The following is a 25,329-nucleotide window of genomic DNA, read 5'->3' as shown; positions in this document are numbered from 1 at the left end:
AGTTTAAGAATAAGGGGTAGGCCATTTAGAACGGAGGAAAAACCTTTTCACCCAGAGAGTTGTGGTTCTGTGCAATGCTCTGCCTCAGAAGGCAGTGGAGGCCAATTCTCTGGATGCTTTCAAGAAAAGAGTTAGATAGAGCTCTTAAAGATAGTGGAGTCAAGGTATATGGGGAGAAAGCATGAACGGGGTACTGCTTGTGTATGATCAGCCACGATCACAGTGAACGGCGGTGCTGGCTCGAAGGGCCGAATGGCCCACTCCTGCACCTATTGTCTATTAAAAGCCAAGTAGTTTTGTGCATATGGAGTCCATTCCTACTGTACACGTTACACCATGCATGTGAGTACAGATTTCCATTATTTGCTGCACCTCTATTGCCCTGCTGACATCCATTCCCAATTATGCCTTTTACAAATAAAGAAAACTCTCACGAATTTTATCTATTTACATCATAACTTTAGCAAGACAAATATTTGATGATGTTCAAAAGATTATTCAAAGTAATATTTGCGATCATGAGCTCATGACCACATCATGAAGGGTTGTTAGGGAATGTAACGGAAAAAGAACTTGTTAAAGAGACAAGTTATGAAGAACTTCTCCAGGAAGGAAACGTAAGTCACAGAGGGGAATACAAAGGGAATTTCCGTTCTTGGGTCCTTAACAGTCTGAAGTAAGGCCATCAATAGTGCACCAAATAGAATCAGCATTTCTCAGCAGCCTACAATGGAAGGAGTGCAGAAATCGCTAATGGTTTAAGGAATAAATACCGGATTTTAGAATCTTATCAGCTAATGAACTATGCAGATAATATTCCACTAATTAATTTTGCAACAGAATTTAAGAATGAAACTAAGTAATTAATGATCCACAACCCATTTCTTTCCCTTTGGGGATGATACAGATTGTGCCTTTTTATTCGTAACATTGCGTACTTGAGATTAAGATAGCAAATCATCAAGGGAGATTCAGTGGTACTGTATGTAGGTTACTCAGATCCCACTTAGGTTGGATTATCCATTGATTTTGAAACTATTAGGACCATGTCCCACAGAGGACTGGCTGTCTGGTCCTGCCCATGACATGACATGTCACTGCTTCTAGCCTGACTTTTCTAAATATTATTCAATACGTCTTGACGGTATTGTGAATTGACTCAGAATACTGTTAGAGGTTGTTCTGTTACCAAGAAATCTCCTGCCATTAGTGATAGCCTGAGACTTGCAATATAGGTCTGCAACCTAGTTGCCCAGTGGAAAAGGCTGCTTAGCCATGCATAATCACATATAAGTCGCATCCATCATCAAAGACCCCCACCATCCCTGCACCTCACTACTACCATCAGCAGGAGGTACAAAAGCCTTAGGTCCCGCACCACCAGATGTGTTATTACTCTGCAACCATCAGGCTCCTGAACTGACGTGGATAACTTCAATCACCATTCTTCTGAACTGATTCTATGATCCGTAGATCAACTTCCAAGGACTCTTTACAACTCATCATCTTCAGTACTGTTTTTATTTACAAAGTTTGTCTTTTGTTTGCACATTGGTTATCTGTCAGCCTTTATGTATAGCTGTTTTGTAAAATTCTATTGTACTTCTTTATTCATGTAAATGCCTGCAAGAAAGTGGTCCATATCCAAAACGCAGAAAACCTGGGTAACATTCTCAGGGCACAGTGGCAGGCCTTTCTCTTTCTAGCAGTGAGTATTTCCATCAACGATCAAAGGGCAGTCTCCCCTCTCCAGAAGCACGGCAAGCAAGTGGTCCCCCAGAGGTAAAAAGGCAGCCTTTCCTCTCTGGCAGCAGAGCGATGAAAAGCCGCTCACCTTCTGCATTCGCCTCGATGTTTCAATCTTTGTTACTTCAACTGGCAAACAATGGAAGCTTTAATTGGCGAAATGGAGCCGAATATCAGCTCACACCCCATCCCGCAGCCTTCCTGCCATGAGATTCCCATATGCAGTCTCTGCCTCCCAAAATCCTCTCTGAGACAGCAGTGCTGAAACACTCAGTTGATCTCTAAACTGCAAATCTCAGGCTCCAACAGTTCCAAAATCACAGTAAAGATGAAAAACAAATGTAAAAGACATAAAAGAAGTGAAATATATGGTTTCTTGATCTATCCAGAAGATGTTGACCGAAAGAGGTCATTCAATTCTCCACGCCCTGGCTAGCCATGGCAGCCATCATATTAATCACCACCTGCAGCATTTGGCTCAAGGCCTTCAACGACTAGACACCGCATGTCTCTGTTAGTGACTCTGCTTCCACCACCGCGTCTATCAGTGAATCCAGATGTTCATCACTCCCGAAAACAAGAGATTCTGCACATGCTGGAAATACGAAGTAACACACGCAAAATGCTGGAGGAACTCAGCAGGTCAGGCAGTATCTATGAAATGGAATAAAGTGGCGACGTTTCAGGCTGAGACCCTACATCAGGACTGGATGGTTTTGTCACAAAATGTCAGCTCCTTATTCCTCTTCATATATGCTGTCCAATCTACATTTTGTGCGTGTTATTCATCACTCCCTGGGTGGAAAGGTCCCCTTCAGATCCGCTCTACATCTCTTAACCCTTACCCTCAAGTTTTATACATCTCTTAAGAGAGGATTTAGAGGACCAAAAAAAGTACCAAGATGGGAAGTGTTTGAGAGCTATTGTTCTCCAGGAAGTGGTTTGTAGGTGTGATAATGCCCGTGGAGAACCGTTGTCTCCACGTCCCATTCCTTGAGATGTCACTCCAATAAAGAAGTGGAGACTCCAGAAGCTGGCCCGACCAGCACAGGAACCTGTTTGTGCATTCCTCTTTGAATCTCCACAGAGCTGTCAAAAATTGCTAAAGGCTGCTCTATAATTTCATAAGGCATGAAATCACAGAAAACAAGCATTAAAGAATAATGCAAATAAACAGCAGCTGCTGAGAACAGTAAGTGTAATACTTTGGAAGGGAGAAGCTCAAAAGATAACCTAATTCCTTTAGTCTTGCTCACATGCAAAAACACCAATCCTACCGAATCCTTTGAAGGTTTAAGCTAATTACCGTGGAACGATACAGAAAAGCGCACAAATACTATGATAAACCTGATATTCTGCTCTTCACTGTGTGCCACAGACATTGAAAAGCCTAGGTGTTTAATACACAGAATGCCAACGCCTAAGGAGTGTCACATAGATCAAGCACTGAACACTGACTTCTCCATGAAATGACACTAGAAGCACTGTAATGTGTTCATTTTCATTGGTATTTTTGTTAAGCAGTGTGAAGTGACAGCATTAGGCATTCCCCAACATTATATTCTCCACTAAGTATCATTTGAAAATGTCAAAGCAACAATCATGTGGATACTGATCCGATCAGTGGAGTACGCTTCACTAGAAGAGTAGCAGCACAATATTAGCTAAATTTAACTTTCAAAGACTTTTTAATTGAAGGTTGTCTAATTAGAGGCACACTCATCATATCCTTTCTATCACAGGTGGTTAAAAACTATATTACAAACAAAAAGGTCAAATCAAAATCATGCTATGTTAAATTATACTTAACCCAAAGATGGATTCTCAGTCAACATTCATCACAGCTTTAACATTGTAAGCCTAGAATTCTGATGTAAAATTCATTGTCAGTGGGCAGTTGGGGCTTTGGTTCAAGTTCAGGCTTCTATCCTACAACACAGGATCAAATCCTTGAAGGGGTTATGGTCAGTTCAGTTCAGGTGCTAGAAAGGCAAGTAAAAGATTTAACTAGTAGTTGTTGTTCCCATTTTTACCATTTCCTTAGCAACTGACTTTTTTTACAAGGCCGAGTTACTAGCTTGACGTTCTACCCAGCACGATTGAAAGTGTGCAACAAGCCGGCCGGATTCCAACTTGGGACCGTTTGCCACGAAGTCCAGCACCAATGCCACTACACCACTGCCTGGCTTGACTTATAGTACTCCATGAAAGTTTCTGAGACAACATTCAGGCAATGCTGTTAATGAAGCACTACTTGAGGAAAAACATCACCTTATGAAATCCTGATGCAAAGAACATGTCAAGACACAAGGAAGTGGTTGGTCAGATTTCCCTGGTAACATGACATGACCCAGAAATGGAGACAATCACGCTTTGTTCCATTAAAAAAGGCAATTTTCCATTGCAAAATTTTGAAAGAAACATAATTAGGCAATTGAATTTCCAAGGAACATTATTTGAGGTGGGAAATTATTTTGATCTTTCTGGAAGTATCTACTATGTGTCTTTAAAAGTTTATCATGGACTGCGACCCCCATACCTTCTACTTTTCCTCAGCCTCAGCAACAGGACAGACTAGAGCACCTTGTAATTTCAACAGCCCCTTAGTCATCTCCTACCACAAATATTCAAAGATCCTAACACATGCAGTTTCTGGTTTCTCATTTGCATATACTTCCTTCTAAAGTTTGTCCATATTAACCTGTAGGCAGGTTAATAACCCCTCTTTCTCATGCCCATTTTATTTGTCTGATCTGTTTTTACATCCACTCCATTAGTTTACACTTCATTCCCTCAGTTACTTACATATGTTGCATTTTAAATACATCTTTAAAAGTGTCCTCCTAGATGAGTTAATATCAAAATACCTTTCCCAACCAAGATATTTTGGCTCATCCCTTATTCAACTGAAACTTGTCCCTGTTGAAGTGTTGCATAACTACTTAAAATGATTTCCATGAAGAAAACTATTTTAAAATCAGTGGCTGAGCTGCACAAAAGAGGAAAATGCTTCAACTGAAAGTGCAACTAAGCAAGTCGAATGCATTGTTTCTCTATAAATTATGGCATCAAAAATGATAATGTCATTACTTACAATATTATTACCGGGCTACAAAATTTGAAAAACACAGTAGAGTGTTTTATAGATGATACCGTATCTAGCAGGGTCATCTCTGAGCTTTGTGAACCCACACTACAGCACATCCATGGAAGTAAACCTGACTGGATTTAAATGTCAGGTAACAAGACATGTAAAATACAGTTTTCCACAAACACAGATTCAACACCACTCACAGTTTGTTGACTGAATGGACGATGTCCTTACCTACACCTTTGTGAGCATCGATGCTAGTAAATTCAATTGTTCCATTGTGACCTTTCTTGCGGTCCTCTTTATAGCATTTGTGAGCTCCATTGGGACGGTACCTGAAGGCAAGACCATAATCTGCCAGATAGACCTGAAACATTTAAAAGCATTTCAATGAAAAAAGCTGCTATTTTCCTGAACAGAAGATAGTGGCATTTCACATTAGAAATCGGAATCAGACCTTGAAGACAGCTTTTCAGTGTTACATAAAGTGAGAAACTTATCAAGGAATGAATTGTGGGTGTGAATCATGCATCGTCCATCATTTCAGCTCAGGAGCGTAAGTGCAAAGTTAGTTGAAAGTGCCAGGGAAAGTTGAGAAAGTAGTTAAAGCAGCATGTGGGATCCTGAGCTTTAGAAAAGTAAATATCTGGGGATTGAACACTGCCTGCATCAAATGCATAACACAACTAGTTTGGTTATCCAACTGAATTCTGTTGCTCCATGTTGAATGACACCTGGAATACTAGTTACCAAGGACACCGGATGTCATTCCAGGTGGGGGATTTCAAAGGCCAAGCTAAAGGGCATATCTACCAAAGACAGTCTGGGCATATAGCGAGTTAATCAACACAAGGATTGAACCTACTTCATTTCACCAAAGTACCTTTGGGGGATACATCTGTCCATGACAGGCATTAGTAGAAGTGACTACCACACAGTCACCAAGGAGACAAAATCTTTTCTTAACAATGAGGACATCCCCCATGGTATTGCGTAACAACATAAAGGTTCTAAAAAGGATACACTCAGAACAGATCTGACAGCTCAGAACTCATCATTCATGAGATTCTGTGAACCATTAACAGCAAAAAGGTAAACCAGCAAAATAGATAATCTTATAATCCACTAATTCCCTTTCCTAAGCATTTCAATCAAGTGTGGTTCAATAGGGATTGCAGAAGAGAACAACACGAAGCAAACCTAAAAATAATGAGTTTCAAGTGAAATGAAAAATCACTACCTGTGTGCTAGAAAAGCAAAAACATCATTCGATAAAAGGTAAGTGATCCCATAGCCAATGGATCAGATTAAATCTTTACAATTCACCACGTTTCATCAGGAATGGGCCATCAGACCAGAGGATGAGGCTCGAACACATGCCCGTCTTTAGAAATAACGGGACACAGCATGCAAACACTAAAGAAAAGTCTGAAGCATTCAACAAGGTTCATTAAGTGCAAACAGAAGATTCATTTAAACTTCGAACTGGGATCACCACCAAAACAGTAGCCATTCTTCAGCAAATTCAATTCCTTCCAACTGATATCAAGAAACAGCTGATAGCACTGGATACAGCAAAGGGTAGGGAACCGACCAGTATCACAACACCGTGGTAATTAGATGTACCCCAGCCCAAGCTATTCTAGCTAGTTACAACACATGCATCTTTTCCATAATGTGGAAAAAAAATCACTCGGATACATCTTGTTCATGAAAGGTGGAAAAAATTCAATCCAGCTAAATATCAGACAATCAGTTTAATCTCACCCATTAAATTACTCTCACTGTCAGGAGAGGGAAAGGGAAAGGGGTAAAGGGAATAGGCTGCCAGTAGCCACGCCTCTCAGTGACAAGTTTTGGATACCATTTTGGGGATGGCCTACCAGGTGAAAGCTGCCATGACCAGGCCTCTGGATCTGTGGAGTTTCTGTGGACATTAAGAGACTCCCAGTTGGTATGTTGCCTCCCAGTTGCTAGGGTTAGGGATATCTCAGATTGGGTCCACAGCATTCTAAGAGAGGGTGAGCAGTCACAAGTTGTAGTTCATATTGGGACCAAAGATATAGCTAGGCAAAGGGACGAGGTCCTAAAGAGAGAATATAGGGAGCTAGTTAGGAAGCTGTAAAGCAGGACTTCAAGAGTATTAATTGCTGGATTACTGCCTGTGCCAAGTGCTAGTGACGGCAAGAATAGGATGATATGGCAGCTGAATGTTGGCTGAAGAATTGGTGCAGGGTACAGGGTCTCAGACTTGTGGATCATTGGGATCACTTCTGAAGAAGGTATAATAATAATGCAGACAAGTGCAAGGTGTTGTATTTCTGTAGGACCAACCAGGGTAGGTCTTACACAATGAATGGTCGGGCACTGAGGAGCGTGGTAGAACCAAGGGATCTAGGAATACAGGTCCATAATTCATTTTAGATAGAGTCACAGGTAGATAGGGTTGTAAAGAAAGCTTTTGGTACCTTGGCCTTCATAAATCAAGGTACTGAGTACAGGAGATGGGTTGTTATATTGAAGTTGTACAAGACGTTGGTGAGGCTTAATTTGGAGTACTGTGAGCAGTTTTGGTCATCTATCTACAGGAAGGATGTAAACAAGATTGTTAAGAGTGCACAGAAAATTTACAAGGATGTTGCCGGGTCTGGAGGACCTGAGTTATAAGGAAAGTTGAATAGGTTGGGACTTAATTCCTTGGAATGTAGAAGATTGTGAAGAGACTTCATAGAGGTATACAAAACTATGAAAGGTATAGATAGGGTAAATGCAAGTGGGCTTTTTCCATTGAGGTTGGGTGGGACGCTAACTAGCCATCATGTGCTAAGGGTGAAAGGTGAAAATTTTAAGAGGAATATGAGGGGAAATTTCTTCACTCCAAGGGTTGTGAAAGTGTAGAATGAGCTGCTAGGACAAGTAGTGTCTGCAAGCTCTTTTTCAACGTCCAACAGAAGTTTGGATAGGTACATGTATAGTAGGGGCATGGAGGGCTATCGTCCCAGTGTAGGTCAATGGGAGTAGGCAGTTTACATGGTTTGGCATGGACTAGATAAGGCCAAAGGGCCTGTTTCTGTGCTGTACACATCTATGACCCTAATAACTTATTTATAGAACACTTTTTTTAGACAATGTAGTTCAAAGTAAACACAAAATACTCTGCAGATGCTGGGGTCAAAGCAACACTCACAACACGCTGGAGGAACTCAGCAGGTAGGGCAGCCGTGGAAAACGGCCAGTCAACGTTTCGGGCCAGAACCCTTCGTCAGGACTGAAGAGGGAAGGGGCAGAGGCCCTATAAAGAAGGTGGGGGGGGGATGGTGGGAAGGAGAAGGCTGGTGAAAAACCAGTAAGGCCGCACCGGGAGCACCGGATGCAATAGATGACCCCAACAGACTCACAAGTGAAGTGTTGCCTCACCTGGAAGGACTCCCGGTAGCCACCCACTTCAACTCTGCTTCCCATTCCCATTTGGATATGTCCATACATGGCCTCCTTTACTGTCATAATGAGGCTAAACTCGGGTTGGAGGAGCAAAACCTCATATACCGTCTAGGTAGTCTCCAGTCCCTTGGTATGAACATGGAGTTCTCCAACTTCCGGTAATTCCCTCTCCCTCCCTTCCCCCAGCTGCCTATCACCTCCCTCATGGTTCCGCCTCCTTCTACTACCCATTGTGTTTCCCCCTATTCCTTCTTCACCTTTCCTGCCTATCCCCTCCCTGCTTCCCCTCCCCCACCCCTTTATCTTTCCCCTTACTGGTTTTTCACCTGGAACCTTCCAGCCTTCTCCTTCCCACCCTCCCACCCTCTCCTGCCTTCTTTATAGGGCTTCTGCCCCTTCCCCCTTCAGTCCTGACGTAGGGTTCCGGCCCGAAACGTTGACTGGTCGTTTCCATGGATGCTGCCTGACCTGCTGAGTTCCTCCAGCGTGTTGTGAATGTAGTTCAAAGTGCTTTACAATAGAATAAAGCACAACATATAAATTAAAAAATAAAGATAAATATGAAAATTAAAGACAAAAAGATGTTAGGTAAAAGCAAGGTTACATAAATAAGCTTTGAGCTGCTGTTTTAACAATGTCAACTGAGAATGTATCCCTTATATTTACTGGTATGGAATATCACAGTTTAGGAACATAGTCCAAAAAAGCTGACCTGTCAATTATCTTTTGAGGGAAATTGTTTAAATTTAAGAGACTGTCAGAAGAAGACCTGAGGGACTGAGTGGAATTATAATATGAAAACGAGTCTGTGATGTACTTTGGTCCCAGACCATTAAGAGCTTTAAAAACAAGTAAGAGAACTTTAAAATCAGTTTTTAAAAGATACAGGAAGCTAATGCACAGTAGCTAGGATGGGAGAGATATGTTCTCTCATCTAGACTAGTAATCTAGTCTATTCGATATAAGGGTGTGAATTAGATTTTCAACATCATTACATGACAGAAACGACATACCTATGCAGTATTTCTTTGCTGCTCTGGTCACTTTCTTTATGTACCTCAAATTTCTATAATTTAAAATGCAAATCCGAATCAAGGATAACACCCAGGCTTGTTACTTCTGATTTTCCAAACAGAGCCAAGTTTCCAAGTTTATCAAGAAGTGTAAGACCTGTACAAAAAGGACAGGTTACACCTGAGCAAAACCTCAACATATTCCGCATGTACCTCTAGACTACAGTGTGCGTCAGACCAATCAGGGATAAAAGAGAAAACGTGCCTGGAGTTGGAGGAGCAGGAGAGGTGGTAATGTGTACTTTGCTTCAGAGGGACCTTGACAAATGTGAGGTCTGCATAGAACGGGCTAATATGCTGAAACATGTTGATGCAAGGAAAGTGGATGCGTTGGAACCTTTGAAAAGCATTAAGATAAATAAGTCCCCAGCCTGGACAGGATATATCCGAGGTTATTATGGGAGGTGAGGGAAGGCATTTTGTCAAGGAAGTGACAAAACAAACCGATGACCATAGAGCAATGGACGTGGTGTAGATGGATTTTAGGAAGGTGCTCAACAAGGTTCCCAAGGCTCAAAAAGTCAGGAGGCTTGTGATCCAGGGAAACCTGGCTGCATAGATTCTGAACTGGTCTGCCCACAGAAGGCAAAGGCTGGCAGTAGATGGAGTGTACTCCACCTGGAGTTTGGTGATTACTGGTGTGCTGCTAGGAGGCTGGTGACCAGTGGTCTAAAAGGATTTGTTCTGGGACTCTTCCTCTTTGTGAATTTTAATAATGACTTGGATGAGGAAATGGAAGGGTGTGTTAGTAAGTTTGCAGGTGACACAAAGGTTGGCATTATTGTGGATAAGACAGAAGGCTGTCATAGGTCAACTTCCCAACAATCTACTCACCAATGCCCAGTTTAGTTTCTGATAGGACCACTCACCTCTAGACCTATCACAGCCTTGGTCCAGGTATTGACCTGAATTCCACAAATGAGTTCAAGCTGATAAACTTTGAAGCCAAGGATGCCCACGTCTGTATGCAGTGGTAAAACAGGTCAATAGTATTCATGAGCAAAACACCCCAGCACAACAAGGAAGTTGATTGTGGTTGTTGAATGTAAATCATCCCAGCCCACAGAAATCAACTCAGGGTAGAGTCCCAAGCCCAACCAACCTCAAATCCTTCAGTGTTGACTAGTCTCCCATTATAAAGGCAAAAGTAGAGATATTTGCTGATGAGTTTACAAAGTTCAATTTCATGCACATCTTCTCATACAAACAACCCATACCTGCATGAAGCAAGATCTCAATAACATGCGGACATGGGACTGAAACAGCAAATAACATTTGTGCCATAGAACTTCCAGACAATGGTCCTTTTCAATTAGAGACCATCTAGCCATCTACCCTGGCATTACTGTTACTAAGTTGTCAACCATCAATATTCTGGGAGTAAGCATTAACTAGAAAATTGACCAAAACAGCCATATAACTACCGTGCCTGCAAAGCTTGCAGTGACTCTTCTGCTGAAACTCAAAGCCCTTTCCACCATCTCCAACACGATAAAGTGGGATGGAATACTATCCACTTGCCTGAATCAGCTCAGTAACAACTACTCTCAAAAAAACTCAAGCTCATCTAGGACATAGAAACCCACTTAACTGGCTTCTTACCCAACAATGTCCTGTGCATAGTGGCTGCTGTGTGCACCATCTACAAAATGTACGGCAATTACTCAATCGGCCTAGTCCACTGCACTTGAAAACCCATAAACTCTGCCACCAAGGGCAAAGGCAACAGAGTAGAGGAACACATCTACAGATTCCCTATTGAACGAATCTCTTGTATTATACAGTGGACTCTTGACCTCATAATCTATCTCATTATAACCTTGCACTTTACTGTTTACCTGCACTGCACTTTATTGCTGGCTTTTACACTTTATTCTGCATTCTTATTGTTTTACCTAGTTCTACTTCAATGCACTGTGTAATGATTTGATCGTTTATGTAAAAGTTTGAAAGATGAGCTTCACATTGTATCCTGGTACATATGACTATAATAAACCAAAACTTGCCAAAATACCACTCTATTACAGATTCTGTCATATAGAGTCTATATGATTCAATCTGAATGAACTTAGAAATGTGGCTCCCGATATTGATGGACAAAATAAAACTAAATTATCCCCAAATGCCTTTCATGGTGTAACCAAGGCTAAGAAATTCATGCTTGGTTTGATCCTGAAAGAGTCACTAAACTAACACACCTTCACCCAGTAATAGACGATGCCCAGAATGGTAAATGATAAAGCCTCTTCTTGCCTATTTTTTGAAAAAGTGCTGTTTGTTAGTATTGGCAAATAGCTCTTTGAATGTTCCCCACTGGGACCTAAGTCACAATGCAAACACAATATTAAAGAAAATTCCGACACATCAATAAGGACCCATTTTCTCACTGCCACTTCAAAACGAAATATATGCACATAATTCTCTTGAACTTCCACCAACTCCAATGAGATCCCACCACCAAGCACATCTTTCCCTGCCCATCCCCTCTCACTTTATCTACTTGCCAGCCCATCGCCTCCCTCTGGTGCTCCTCTCTCCTTTTTTGCATGGCCTTCTGTCCCCTCCTATCAGACTCCCCCCTTCTCCAGCCCTGTATCTCTTTCACCAATCAACTTCTCAGCTCTTCACTTCAACCCTCCCCCTCCTGGTTTCAGCTATCGCCTTGTGTTTCTCTCACCCCTCCGCCCCTCCCCCCACACCATTTAAATCCACTTATCTTTTTTTCTCCAGTCATGCCAAAGGGTCTTGGCCCCAAACGTCGACCGTACTCCCCCCTCCCACCTTAGATGCTGCCTGGCCTGCTGAGTTCCTCCAGTCTTTTGTGTGTGTGGCTAAGATATGCAAAGTATTTACTATTCAGTGATGTTGTGAATGAGGACCTAAATGTGGTCTATCTAAAGGTGTGTTAACCCAATTTTTTTAAAAAAAGTGATTTTAAGCTTGTTTAAAAGAATAGACAGCAGAATGCAAAACACAAGTGTTTAAGAACTGTACAGGAACACTTCCAAACAATCGTTATAGTTCTAAAACAATTTAAATCAACATGAATTAAACTGCAATCTTTTCAGCTTTCTGGCACAGCCACTTAGGAAAAATGTTGCATTGTGAAAGTGGTTGGCAGTTGACATCTCACTAGGACTTGTTCCTTCAGGCAATATTCTTCACATTCACACCTTGGCATTTACCTTCCATTCTACACCTTTCATTCAGCAATTAGTGCCATTTGTGTAAGTATGTTACAATTCACGAAATGACGAGACAATTTGATTTGCATTTATTAATCTGGATTATTGCTACACGAATCTAACATGAAGTGGAAAAAATAGTTGCGATGCCTAAATCAGCTTTAACATGCAAGTCAAATTTTACAGCTGCACCCTTTCTCTCCTCTTACTCATTCATTACATAAGGACACAGTTACTTGTTATCAGAAAAGGCAAATGTACGATACCTCTTTGTGATTTTCGAATCCCAGAAGCAGGTTTGCTGACTTGATATCACCATGGATATATTCGTGCTCATGAATAAACTCCAAAATATCAAGCTGCTCTTACGTTATGCACATGTATAAATTGAAAAAGTGAATGTCAGTCCGCAAAGTACTGGGGTCAAAATAATTTCTTACACATGATAATGTTACATTACTTTTAAACAGTAACAGCACAGAGATACTCTATTTCCCATAAACCCTCCACTAATCAAAGATTGAAATCTTAATTGGAGACCATTGGAAAATTCCAGTTAACAGAAACACAGTCTATTCCAAGGTTAAACAGTTACCAGTTCAGTATTATGGCATTGTATTAGTCATGTCTAAAACAAAAAAAACAAAGATAGCTACAAAAAAAAAGCCATTTAATCTTCCTTCCCCTTCATCCTGCAAAGACCAACAGCAACTGAATTTCCAAATTTTCATTATCACTGACTGCATCACTAAACTTCTACAGGTACAAGCTCTCTCATGCAATGTCTGCATATAAATATCTCCTCCCTTTTTTGGAAAACAGTGAATCAGAAGTTTGATCTTGGTTTCAAGATTTGAAAACACTAAGTGGATGCTTGTCTCCCTCAGAAATTCAAAGCCAATTTTTAGAAATGGTGAACAGCACCAGTGCTACCTAATGTGAATATGAAGTCATAGCATTGTACAAACACAGAAACAGGCCCCATCTGCCCCCTCATTGACGCCAACCACAATGCCTGTGTCCCTCTGTCTTTCATATCCAAGTACCTGTAGAAATAGTTTTTAAAATTTGTAATTGCATCTGCCTCTACCACCTCTTTCCAAATAACCACAACTTTCTGTATGAAAAACTTTAAGCAAGATTGGGAAAGAGAGCTTAACATGACCTTGATAACAGAGGATTGGTTGCGAATTTTGAAGTTGGTTAACTCTTCTTTGATTTGTGCCAGTCACTCTCTAATTCAATTTAAAATTGTACATCGTTATTATTTGACAAAGGACAGACTGTCTAAAATATTTCCTAATGTTAATAGTCAGTGTGATAGATGTAAAACTGAGACAGCTACATTGACACATATGTTTTGGTCGTGTTCTGTATTGAAACAGTTTTGGAAATCTATTTTTTCTACAATTTCTAAAGCTTTAAAAATTAATTTACAACCTAATAAATTGACAGTTTTGTTCGGTATAAAAACCTAATAAATTGACAGTTTTGTTCGGTATAATTCCTCAATATATTCCATGGTGCTTCTATATCAGACCAATATGTAATTACATTTGTCACACCATTGGCCAGAAGGGCTACTTTATTAAAATGGAAAGATGCCTCTGCTCCCACTTTGATCCAATGGTTTTCTCAGATGATGTTATGTCTTAGTTTGGAGAAAATTAGAAGTCGAATTTCTGATCCTCGATTTGACTTTGAGAAAAGGTGGGGCTCTTTTGCCTGCTACTATTATTTGATTTGAGTTAATTAAGATGGTCCCCGTCTGATTCTTGGGTAAATGGATTTGGTTGGCAGATTAATGTCTTTCTTTTATGGAAGCTTGTATGGCGTATAGCTCCGGGTTTGTGCTCAAAATATTTTTTTTTGTTTTTTTTGTTAGAGGTTTTTTTTGTTTCAGTTAGCAGGGGTTCTTTTTCCTTCTTTCTTTTTTCCAAAAAAAAGCATTAACAGTTTGCTGTTTTTATTATTACTGATATATTGTTTAACTTGGTTGATAGTTTAACTCTTACTGTACATATTGATATGTCATCTCCACTACTTCAATGTATTTTTTTTGTTGTTGATTTTCAATAATAATAAAAAGATTTAAAAAGAAAAAAAACACCTCTCAATCTCTTTTAAATTTCACTCTTCTCAATCTGTGTTCTCTAGTTCTAAACTCCCCTACTCTCAGAATCTACTCAATCTATTCCTCTCATAATTTGATAAATCCCTCTAAATTCACCCCTCAAACTTCTGCATTTCAGTTTAAAAAAAAAGAACAGCATATCCAATCTCCCCTTAAATCTGCAACCTTCCATTTCAGGTAACATCTTGGTGCATCTCTTCTGCACTCTCTCAGTTGTCAAGACATCTTTCCTGTAGTGTGGCAACCAGAGCTGTACACAATATTCCAAATACAATCTAATTGTACAGACACAACATCATGTCCCAATTCTTATACTCCATGACTTGGCTAACCACAGCAAAAATACCAAATACCTTCTCTAATCTCCTTTCCATCTACAGCATGTCTCCACTTTCAAAGAAAAATGGACTTGCATTCCAACGTCTCTCTGTACATTAACACTGCTAAGGTCTCCATCATTTACTCTGTATGTCCTATAAAAATTTGACTTCCCTAAGTGCATTACTGCACATTTCTCTAGATTCAATTCTAACTGTTCCCCATCCACTTAACTTTTCAGCTGATCTGTGACTCGCTGGAGCATTAAACAATATTCTTTGCCACCTGTGAATTCACCACTTTTTGCGTTGTCTGCAAACTTACTAATCATACCACCTACTCTCTCTTCCAAATTATTTCTACGTGTTAACATCACACAACTTCCCAGCACTGATCTCTGCAGCACACTGCTTGTTATAAACTTTTAGGTAGAAAAAAAACACCTATCCACTCCTACCTTCCTCTCCTATCACCAAGCCAATTTGGAATCCGTTTGCAACACACCTCTGATCACCTGAGAGTCATAGACTTACAACAGGAAAGCCACTCATTTAGTTTACCACATCCACACTGTATAGGTGCGTACTAAACCCACACTTCTGTCAGCAACTTAGGTTCCACCATTCTGTCCAGCAGTGTACTGCAGGTACTCACTGCACTCTGGGTAACTAAAATGACTCCCTCAGATCTTCTCTAATTATCCCTGTTATCTCCTCATGGGCACCATTCTTTCCTTAGCTATGCCTTCTGGAACAGCCTACAATACAGGACCTTTGTAAAAGGCCCTTTAGTCCAACGTGCCTCTGCTGGCCATTATGCCAAACTAAACTGAACATATTTTCCTTCATTTGATCCATACCACTGCAACTCCTGCCTGTTCCTGTATCTGTCTGAATATCATTATCATATCTGCTCCCACTACCATCCCATCACCACACAGTCAGCTTCTCCTTTAAACTTTCCCCCTCTCACCTTAAAGTTATGCCCTCCAGTATTTGACATTTCCACCCTGGGGAAAATACTCTATTTCTCCTGTACATAACTTTCATAGTTTTATAAATCTCTTTTCAGCCTCCAACACTCCAGGAAAAAAAACAATCCACTTTGTCCAACCTCTTCTCATCAGACAGCACCATGACTAACCTCTTTTATACCCTCTATAAAGCCTCCACATCCTTCCTGTAATGGGGGTGACCAGAAATGCACGTCTACCACACTACCTTCATCAGTTTATTTATTACCTCCTCAAAAACTCTATCAGATTTGCAACACATGACCTCTCCTACTCAAAACACAGACTCCTCCTAATCAGTTCCTGCCTTTACAATCCTACATAAATCCTGTCTGTCAGCACCTTCTCCAGCAACGTCCCAACCAATGCTGAAATGCTCCCAGCCCACAATTTCCAAGATGATCCCTATCGCCCATTTTAACCAAGGACATTAGCTTTCCTCCAGTGGTTAACAAATCTCCAGAGACCCAGAAATCTCCATCCTTGATTCCCATGGCATTCCAGGATAAAACCCATCAGGCCCTGGAGACTTATCCTGCCTAATGTGTGCCAAAATATCTAAAACTTCTTCTTTCCTGATACAGAATATCAGTGTACCCCTCCATTAAATCTCCTGTCTCCAGATCTTTCTCTCTGGTGAAAACCAACGAGTTCTCATTTACACCCCCTGGTTCCATAGGTATTTTTAACAGATACAAATTGTTGTAATATTGTGGGGAATCAACAACACCAACTTAACTACAGAAATACAAAGAAGTTTGCCTATTGTGTTATACAGTAGCAATACCCCATGCCTGCTTTTGCCTCTGATGCTATTTATTGGCTGATTTGGAACTAGGATGTCAGTTTGTTCACAATAGTAAACAAAAAGGCTCAAACCTGGTGTAATTCTAGCCTCCTGTCAGTGAATATGTGACAAGAATATTACTTATATCCGTTGCTTACCAGCTGACAGCCTATTTTCAAAGCAGAAGTTTTATCCAACCGGTTCTCCCTCGCTTCCAGCAACTTTTGCAAATCGACACCAAGTCTGTCAATTACCATGAATCTATAGCTGTGAGAAAGAAAAAGAAAGATGTCATACCTGAAAGAAACATTTACTTCAGGACAGAATGACATGAGAGACAGAGCCTCCTCACCTCTTCCCATTGTGCTTTGTCAAGCCTGATCCCCAGTAAGCAGGAATCCCCAAGAAACTCAGTTTATGGCTTTTCATCCATGCCTTTACTAAAAAGCAAAGCACAAACAAAACCCTCCATTAAAATACTTGCATTTTCTTTTGACGAAGACAAGCAAAATTAGCCTATTCCTTAGCTGTGTCCTACTAAATCTGGTTATCTTTGTAGTAGCACCGCAATTATGTTCAGCAATTATTTTCCTCATTCATCGGCTACAGAATGAAGATGATGATGATGATACATGGAATTAGTCCTGAACATACTGTGGGACTGATTTAAAAAATATAATTACTATGTACAAGGACATAACGCTGTATTTAAATTTCTTCTCATTCATACAAGCAGCAGCTCATAAATACAATGTGTAATTAGCACGCTCTATTTTCACAGGTACCTACTGTGTTCAGGTTTAGCTGCCCTCTGATAAAATTTCAGCTCTGAGAACAGGGGTCCATTTTCCTGGTACTCCTGAAAACAAGAATTACTTCTTTTATTAAGGCACACATTTGGGAAAGTAGAATTAGGATCAAATATAAAGCTGTTCCATCCCTTGCACATGAGCTAGGAACCACTTGTTGACTGGCCATTCCTATGCCTCAGTAAACATCGAGTAATTCTGAGCCACAGAGAAAAGCAACTCCCAAATCCAAATCCACCCTGAGTTAGGTGAATTGTAACCAGTCACACTTCCCAAATCCATGAACACTCCAATGCCTCCGACTGGAAAATGCATTTCTGTGGGTAACAGGCTGGCTGGGTAGTCTGTTGCTCCTGTTGTCTGGATTCACTAAAGGAAATTAATCACCTATGCATCACACTGGGGAAATATCATCACACACAGATCTAGCCATGGCCCATCATGCATGTCCAAGAGATCTCAAGTGGACAGCCCAATCTCAGCCCACATACAGTGCCTGTACCACTCCCCCGATCTACTGAATCTTTACTCAGGGGAGGAAGACGGAGAAGGGATAGGGGAAGGGCAACTCCAAAACCTTCCTCCTTATTATATTCTCACTTGAATACTATACCTGCCATCATGGCTATGTTCTACAATCCCCAGCCAAATGAGCTGGTAGGTAAGTAAATTCAAGATCTGGAAATGAGATAAGTCTTTAAAAGTAAAGAATAATGTGCATGTATAAAGTGCATCTAAACCAGATCAACATCTCCAAGAGTTTTACAGAGAAAATACTGATGGCATTAAAGCAGGTTATTTTGTGCAGCATAATGGAAACTTGGTGGAAGAAATGAATCTTGATGGGGTGTTTGAGAGGAAAGTATACGAAAGAAAGTGTATGTGTAAGTGTGAAGTTCACATGACAGCAAGAGTGAATAAAGGAGGTATCACAAAGGCCAAGAAAATGAGGAATCCACATGATGCTGAAGGACTGGAAGTGCAAAGCCATGGGGAGCATCAAACAGAAGGATGAGAATTTTAATTCCTTAGTTTTAGGAGACCAGGAACAAATGCACATCTGGGAGAAAGTAGATAACAGAAAATCATGCATGGATTCAGGATGCAATAACGCCAACAGTATTTTGAACAAGCTGATGTTCTTTGAATGATGGAGGTTGTGTGTGAATTCAGTCAAATAATTTTTTTTTGAATCTGAATATATCTAAGGCAAGCACAAAGGCTCTCTCATAATGAAAGGCTGTAAGTGGGCATTTTTATGGGATAAAGTATACATCACACTCCACCAGGGTAGAAAATTCAGAAGATACGCTACTCTCTGCGTGAAAAAAGTTATCCTCATCTCAGTCCTAATCAGGCTATCCCATATTCTAAGATTAGGACTCCCGATTACGGACTTCTCATCCAGGAGAATCACCCCTCCTGAGACCAGGCTTCTCATCCAAGAGATCCTGAAACCAAGAATTCACATCCGACAGAACCATCCTCCCAGCACCAAGCATCCTAACCCCCATTATAATTTTGTTAGCTTCAATGAGATATTTCATTCCTCGAAACCCTAGAGAACACAGACCCAGTTTCTTTCTTCACATAACAAAGCATCCATCCTTGGAAACAACCTAGTGAACCTTAGCTGTACTTCGATGGCAAGTGCATCCTTTTTATTGGTAAGATACTGCAGCTAAAACTAAAACAATGTTCCATGTGTCAGCTGCAAGAAAAAGTTTGTGAACTCTCCGCATTTACCTGGTTTTCTACATTATTTACTCATAAAATGTGGTCTGATCTTCATCTAAGTCACAATAATAGACAAATACAATCTGCTGAAACTAATAGCACACAAACAATTCAAATTTTCATGTCGTTATTGAACACATCGCTTAATCATTTACAGTTCAGGCTGGAAAAAGTATGTGAATCTTTGTATTTAATAACTGGTAGAACCTCCTTTAGTGGAAATAACCTCCACTAAATGCTTCTTATAGCTGCTGATCAGACATGCACAACAGCGAGGAGGAATTTTAGACCATTCCTCCATACAGAACTGTTTCAGTTCGTCAATATTTCTGGGAAACCTTGCATGAACAGCCCTCTTTAGGTCATGCCAAAGCATCTCAATTGAGTTAAGGTCTGGACTCTGACTTGGCCACTCCAAAACACAAATTTTCTCCTTTTTTAATCACTTTGTTGCTTATTTACTCCTGTTTCGGATCATTATCTTGTTGCATCATCCAACCTCTACTATGCTACCCAGACCTGTAAAATGTTCTTCCGTAAAATGTCTTGATACAATTTGGAATTCATTCTTCCCTCAACGACTGCAAGCTGTCCAGGCCCTGAAGCAACAAAGCAGCCCCAAACCACAATGCTCTTTCCACCATGCTTCATAGCTGGGTTGAGGTTTTGGTGTGGGTGTGCAGTGCCCTTTTTTCTCCAAACACAGCAGTGTGCATTTCTGCCTAAAAGTCCAACTTTTGTCTCATCTGTCCAGAGAACATTGACGTTGTGGAATATCCAGGTGGTCTTCCGCAAACTTGAGACAAGCAACACTGCTTCTTTTGGAGGGCAGTGGTTTCCTCTGTTGTGTCTTTCCATGAACACCATTCTTGTTCAGTGTTTTTCTTATAGTGGACACATGAATAGAGACTCCAGTAATTTCTAGAGATTTCTGCAGGTCTTTTGCTGTTACCCTTGGGTTCTTTTTCACCTCCTTCAGCATTGTATGTTGTGCTGTTGGTGAGATCTTTGCAGGACACCACTCCTAGGGAGACTAATAACAGTATTGAGTTTCTTCCATTTGTAGACAACTTCTCTTCCTGTGGATTGATGAACACTCAGATCTGTAGAAATACTTTTGTAGCCCTTTCCAGCTTTATGCATCTCTACAATTCTTCTTCTAAGGTCCTCTGAAAGGTGGTTTGAGGCATGGTGCACATAAACAAATTCTCCTTCAGAACAGCAGGCTCTATCAGTAGCCTGATGTTGTGTGTCTTTTTTTATAGAGCAGGGGACCTCTGCAACCCACTGCTCCAGTCTCACCTCACTGACTGGAACACCTGATTCCAAATAACTTTTGTAGAAGGCATTACCCCAGAATTTCTGAGACTTTTTTGAACCTAGACTGTGATTGTTTAAATGGTGTACTCCATACTGATGAGAAGTACAATTGTTTGTATGTCATTAATTTAAGCAGATTGTGTTTGTCTATTATTGTGACTTAGGTGGATATCAGACCGCATGTTATGAGTAATTAATGCAGAAAACCAGGTAATTGCAAAGGGTTCACAAACTTTTTCTTGCAACTGTATGATCTCATGAAGCCCCTATACAACTGTCATCATCTTCCGTATTCAAATCCTCTCCTAATGAAGGCTAACATGTAAGACCTTCCAAATTGCTTACCAAAACTATACATCTGTATGTTTTCTATAATTTAACTGCAAACCACTGAGATACTTTAATTGTCAACATTACCCAATATCGCACATTTAAAAAAAAGGTTTTCTATTTTGTGCACCAAAGTAGATGACCTTGCATTTCCCACTTAACATTCCATCTAACATATTCATACGCTTAGCATTCCTTTAAACTCTGGATGCCCTCTTCCCTACTTGAAATCTAAACTGGTTTAATATCATCAGCAAATATGCAATTTGACATTTGATCCCTTCACCAAATTGTTAATAATATTGTTTCATGATTAACAATTAAAAATCTGAACTTAGGATCTGCTCACTGAAATAAAAAAAATTCAAGTAATTAGTAAATATGTAGAGATTTGAAGAGAACGCATTGCAAACAAAACAAAACTATGTGCTATTTAATATAGAAAAACAAGGTCATAAAAACAGAGGAAGGGATTCTTTTTTTAAATGAAATTGTTAGAAGGATTGTAAACAACAAAATTCAACTAGGTGAGAACCACAAGTACTTGATTACCATTATTTAAAAGGTACATGGACAGAAAAGATTTAGAGGGATATGGACGAAGTGCCGGCAAATGGAACTAGTTTAGATAAGAATCTTTATCAGCATGGACCAGTTGGACTGAGGGATCTGTTTCTGTGCTCCACAATTCAATGACTCTATGATTTGGATGTTAATGTGATAAACTAGATCAGCAAATTTGTGGATGAAACCAAGACTAGGAGCATTGGGGAAAGCGAGGAAGGTTGAGAAATGGTAGATGGAATTTAATGTAGAGGTGAGGTATTACACTTTGGGAGGACAAATCAAGGCAGGACTTACAGATTGAATGGTGGGGTGCTGAGAAGTGTGATAGGACAGAAGGATCTGTGAGTACAGATTCATAACTCCTTGAAAGAGACATCACTGGTAGATATGTTCATAAAGAGAGCGTTTGGCTCATTGACATTCATAGATCAGAGTACTGAGTACAAGAGTTGGGATGTTATAGAGTATTATTATAACAGTATTGTATAAGATGTTGGTGAGAAAAAATGTGGTGACACCTGCAGACTATCGCTCCCCCCACCCCCTCATATCCCTAGGTGGATGGTTGTTAACGGGGTGGGAGGGGAGGGAACGTCACGTCGACTCAGACCAAGAGAGGCCTGTGTCGGGCATTTTCATGCCTTACAAGGCGCAGATTGGAAGTCTGTGTGGGGCGACACTCCTTACACAGACACTAGAGCAATGTGTGATTAAGTGCCTTGCTCAAGGACATAAACACGCTGCCACAACTAAGGCTCGAACTAGCGACCTTGAGATCACTAGACGAACGCCTTAACCACTTGGCCATGTGCCCACATGGGTGGTGGGTTTAAACTAATTTGGCAGGGATGGGAACCAGCGATAATGCTGTTGGTTTACAAGCAGAAGCAGTGAGTATTGAGGCTGTCAGGGAAGACAGACAGATGATAAGGCAAAATTGCAGTCACAGTGATGAGTTGCCATGTAAAAGGGGACAAATTGCAAAAAGGGTTATCCATATAGGACTGAAGGTTTTATATTTGAATGCATGCAGTGCACGGAATAAGATAGATGATGTTGAAGCACAGTTAGAGATTGGCAATTATGACATTGTGAGCATCACTGAGTTGTGGCTGAAAGAAGATTATGGCTAGGAGCTTAACAACCAAGGATACACATTGCATTGGTAGAGGAGGTGATGTGGTTCTGTTGGTAAAAAATGAAATCAAATCCTTAGAAAGAGGTGACATAGGATTGGAAGATGTAGAATCCTTGTAGGTAGAATTAAGAAACTGCACAGGGTAAAAAGACTCCGATGGGAGTTACAGTATACACAGGCCTCCAAACAGTAGTCAAGATGGAGGCTACAAATTACAATGGGAGATAGAAAAGGTATGTAAAAAGGGTAATGTTATGTGCTGGATCCCAAGAGAGGAAATTCATAGAAAGCTTATGAGAGGGCTTTTTAGAGCGGCTTGTGGTTGAGCCCAGCAGGGGATCAGCTATTCTGGATTGGGTGTTGTGTAATGACCCAGATATGATTAAACAGCTTCAGGTAAAGGAACTCTTAAGAAACAGTGATCATATTAGGATATTATTCACCCTGCAATTTGAGAGGGCGAAGCTAAAGTCAGATGTATTAGCAAAGGAAATTACAGAGACATGAGAAAGGAGCAAAAGAGAGGCAAGAGCGAAAATTAGACCGCCGTAAAATGACACTGGAGAGGTCGTAATAGGGGACAAGAAAATGGCAAACGAACTAAATAAGTCCTTTGTATCAGCCTTCCCTGTGGGGGGGTGGGGCAGAAGTGAGTGCAGTTGCTATTACTAGGGAAAAGGTGCTTTTGGGAAACTGAAAGGTCTGAAGGTAGATAAGTTGCTTCAACCAAACAAACTACACCACCAGGTTCTGAAAGAGGTCGCTGAAGAGAGTTTGAAAGCATTAGTAGTAATCTTTCCAGAATGGTTATTCTCTAAAGGGAAAATTTTGCCTGCTGAACCTGTTAGAATTCTTTGAGGAAATAACAAGCGGGTAAGACAAAGGAGAATTGGTGGATATTGTGCACTAGGATTTTCAGGTCTTTGACAAGGTGTCAAGTGCGAGGCTGCTTAACAAGATAACAGCCGATGGTATTACAGGAAATATACTAGAATGGAAAGAGTATTGTCTGATTGGCAAAGGCAAAGGATGGAATAAAGGAAGTATTTTCTGATTGGCTGCAGATGATTGGTGTTCTGCAGGGGTTGGTTTTGAGATCACGTCTTTTTATGTTGTAAGACAACAACTTGGATGACAGAATTGATTGCTTTTGTGGCCACGTTTGCGGACAACACTAAGACAGGTGGAGGAGCTGGTAGCATTGAGGAAACAGAAAGGCTGTAGAAGGACTTAGACAGATTAGGAGAATGTGCAAAGAAGCGGCAGATGGAATACTGTGTTAGGAAGTGCATGGATAGAGCATTGGCTGATTGGCAGAGGGAAAGGATGGGAAAAAAGGGAGCAGGAATAAAAGCTTACACTATTTTCTAAATGGGGAGAGAACTCAAAAATCCAAGGAGCAAAAAAACTTGTGAGTCCTTGTACAGGATTTCCTAAAGGTTAACTTGCAGGCTGAGTCAATGGTGAGGAAAGCAAATGCAATGCTAGCATTCAGTTCAAGAGGACTTGAACATAAGAACAAAGATGTAATGCTGAGGCTGTATTATGCACTGGTGAGGCCCCACTTGCAGTATTGTGAACAGTTTTGGGCCCTTCATTTAAGAAAGGATGTGCTGACATTGGAGAGGCTTCAGAGGAGGTTCACGAGAATGATTCCAGGAATGAAAGGGTTATTATATCAGGAGCGATTGTCGACTCTGGGCCTGTACTTGCAAGAATTTAGAAGAATGAGGGGGATCTCATTGTAACATATTGAATGTTGAAAGGTTGAGATAGAATGGATGTGGAGAGGATATTTCCTATGCTGGTGGAGTCTAGGACCAGAGTGTACAGCCTTAAAAAAAAGGTCCATTTAGGATGGAGATGGGAAGGAACTTTTTTAGCTAGACAGTGGTGAATCTGTGGAATTCATTGACACAGGTGGCCGAGCAGGCTAGGTCACTGTGTTTATTTATAGTGGAAGGTGATAGGTTCTTGATCAGTCAGGATGTGAAAGGCAGGAGAGTGGGGTTCATAGAGAAACTGATCGGCCATGAAGAAGTGGCAAAGCAGACTTGATGTGCCAAATGCCTGATCCTGTGCCTTCTGGTCTAAATGACCCATTTCACTACATACTTCAAAAAATCTGAATGTGAAAATAAAATCTGAGTCTTGTGTGCAGTTCTGATCACCTACCTACAGGAAAGATAACAATAAACACAAAATAATCTGCAGAAGCTGAGATCAAAGCAACACTCACAACACACTGGAGGAACTCAGCAGGTCTGGCAGCATCCGTGGAAACAATGAGTCGACGTTTCGGGCCGGAACCCTTCATCCTGACAAAGTGTTCCGGCCTGAAACATCGACTCATCGTTTCCACGGATGCTGCCCGACCTGCTGAAGATAACAATAAGACTGAAGGAGTACAGGGGAAAATTTACAAGGATGTTGCCAGGACTTGAGTTATAGGAAAGGTTGGAAAGGTTAAAACTTTATTCCCTGGAGAGTAGGGGAGCAAGGGGAGATTTGATAAAGGTATACAAAATTATGAGGGGTATAGATAGGGTTAATGCAAGTAGGTCATTTCCACTGAAGTTGGGTGAAACTAGAACTAGAGGGCTTGGGTTAAGGGTGAAAGGAGAAGTATTGAAGGGGAACT

The 25,329-nt window shown here is 40.7% G+C and overlaps 1 protein-coding gene across 6 annotated transcripts in view; it reads right to left on the bottom strand.

Moving 5' to 3' along the window:
• LOC134350565 (serine/threonine-protein kinase VRK1-like) overlaps window positions 1-25,329 on the bottom strand; it is a 102,161-nt gene that overhangs the window by 57,378 nt on the left and 19,454 nt on the right. For all 6 annotated transcript variants that reach the window (XM_063055934.1, XM_063055932.1, XM_063055930.1 and 3 more), the window contains 5 exons: window positions 17,577-17,646; window positions 17,140-17,227; window positions 16,946-17,054; window positions 12,803-12,895; window positions 5,072-5,204 (listed from right to left, as the gene is read on the bottom strand). In XM_063055934.1, the coding sequence (XP_062912004.1) occupies window positions 5,072-5,204; window positions 12,803-12,895; window positions 16,946-17,054; window positions 17,140-17,227; window positions 17,577-17,646 (493 nt within the window). The remainder of the gene's footprint in view (window positions 1-5,071; window positions 5,205-12,802; window positions 12,896-16,945; window positions 17,055-17,139; window positions 17,228-17,576; window positions 17,647-25,329) is intronic.

This window comes from Mobula hypostoma, chromosome 8, assembly GCF_963921235.1.
Source record: "Mobula hypostoma chromosome 8, sMobHyp1.1, whole genome shotgun sequence".
NCBI lineage: Eukaryota > Metazoa > Chordata > Chondrichthyes > Myliobatiformes > Myliobatidae > Mobula > Mobula hypostoma.
Note: the sequence above shows the minus strand (reverse complement) of the source record. Positions and strands in the feature narration are given on the sequence as shown.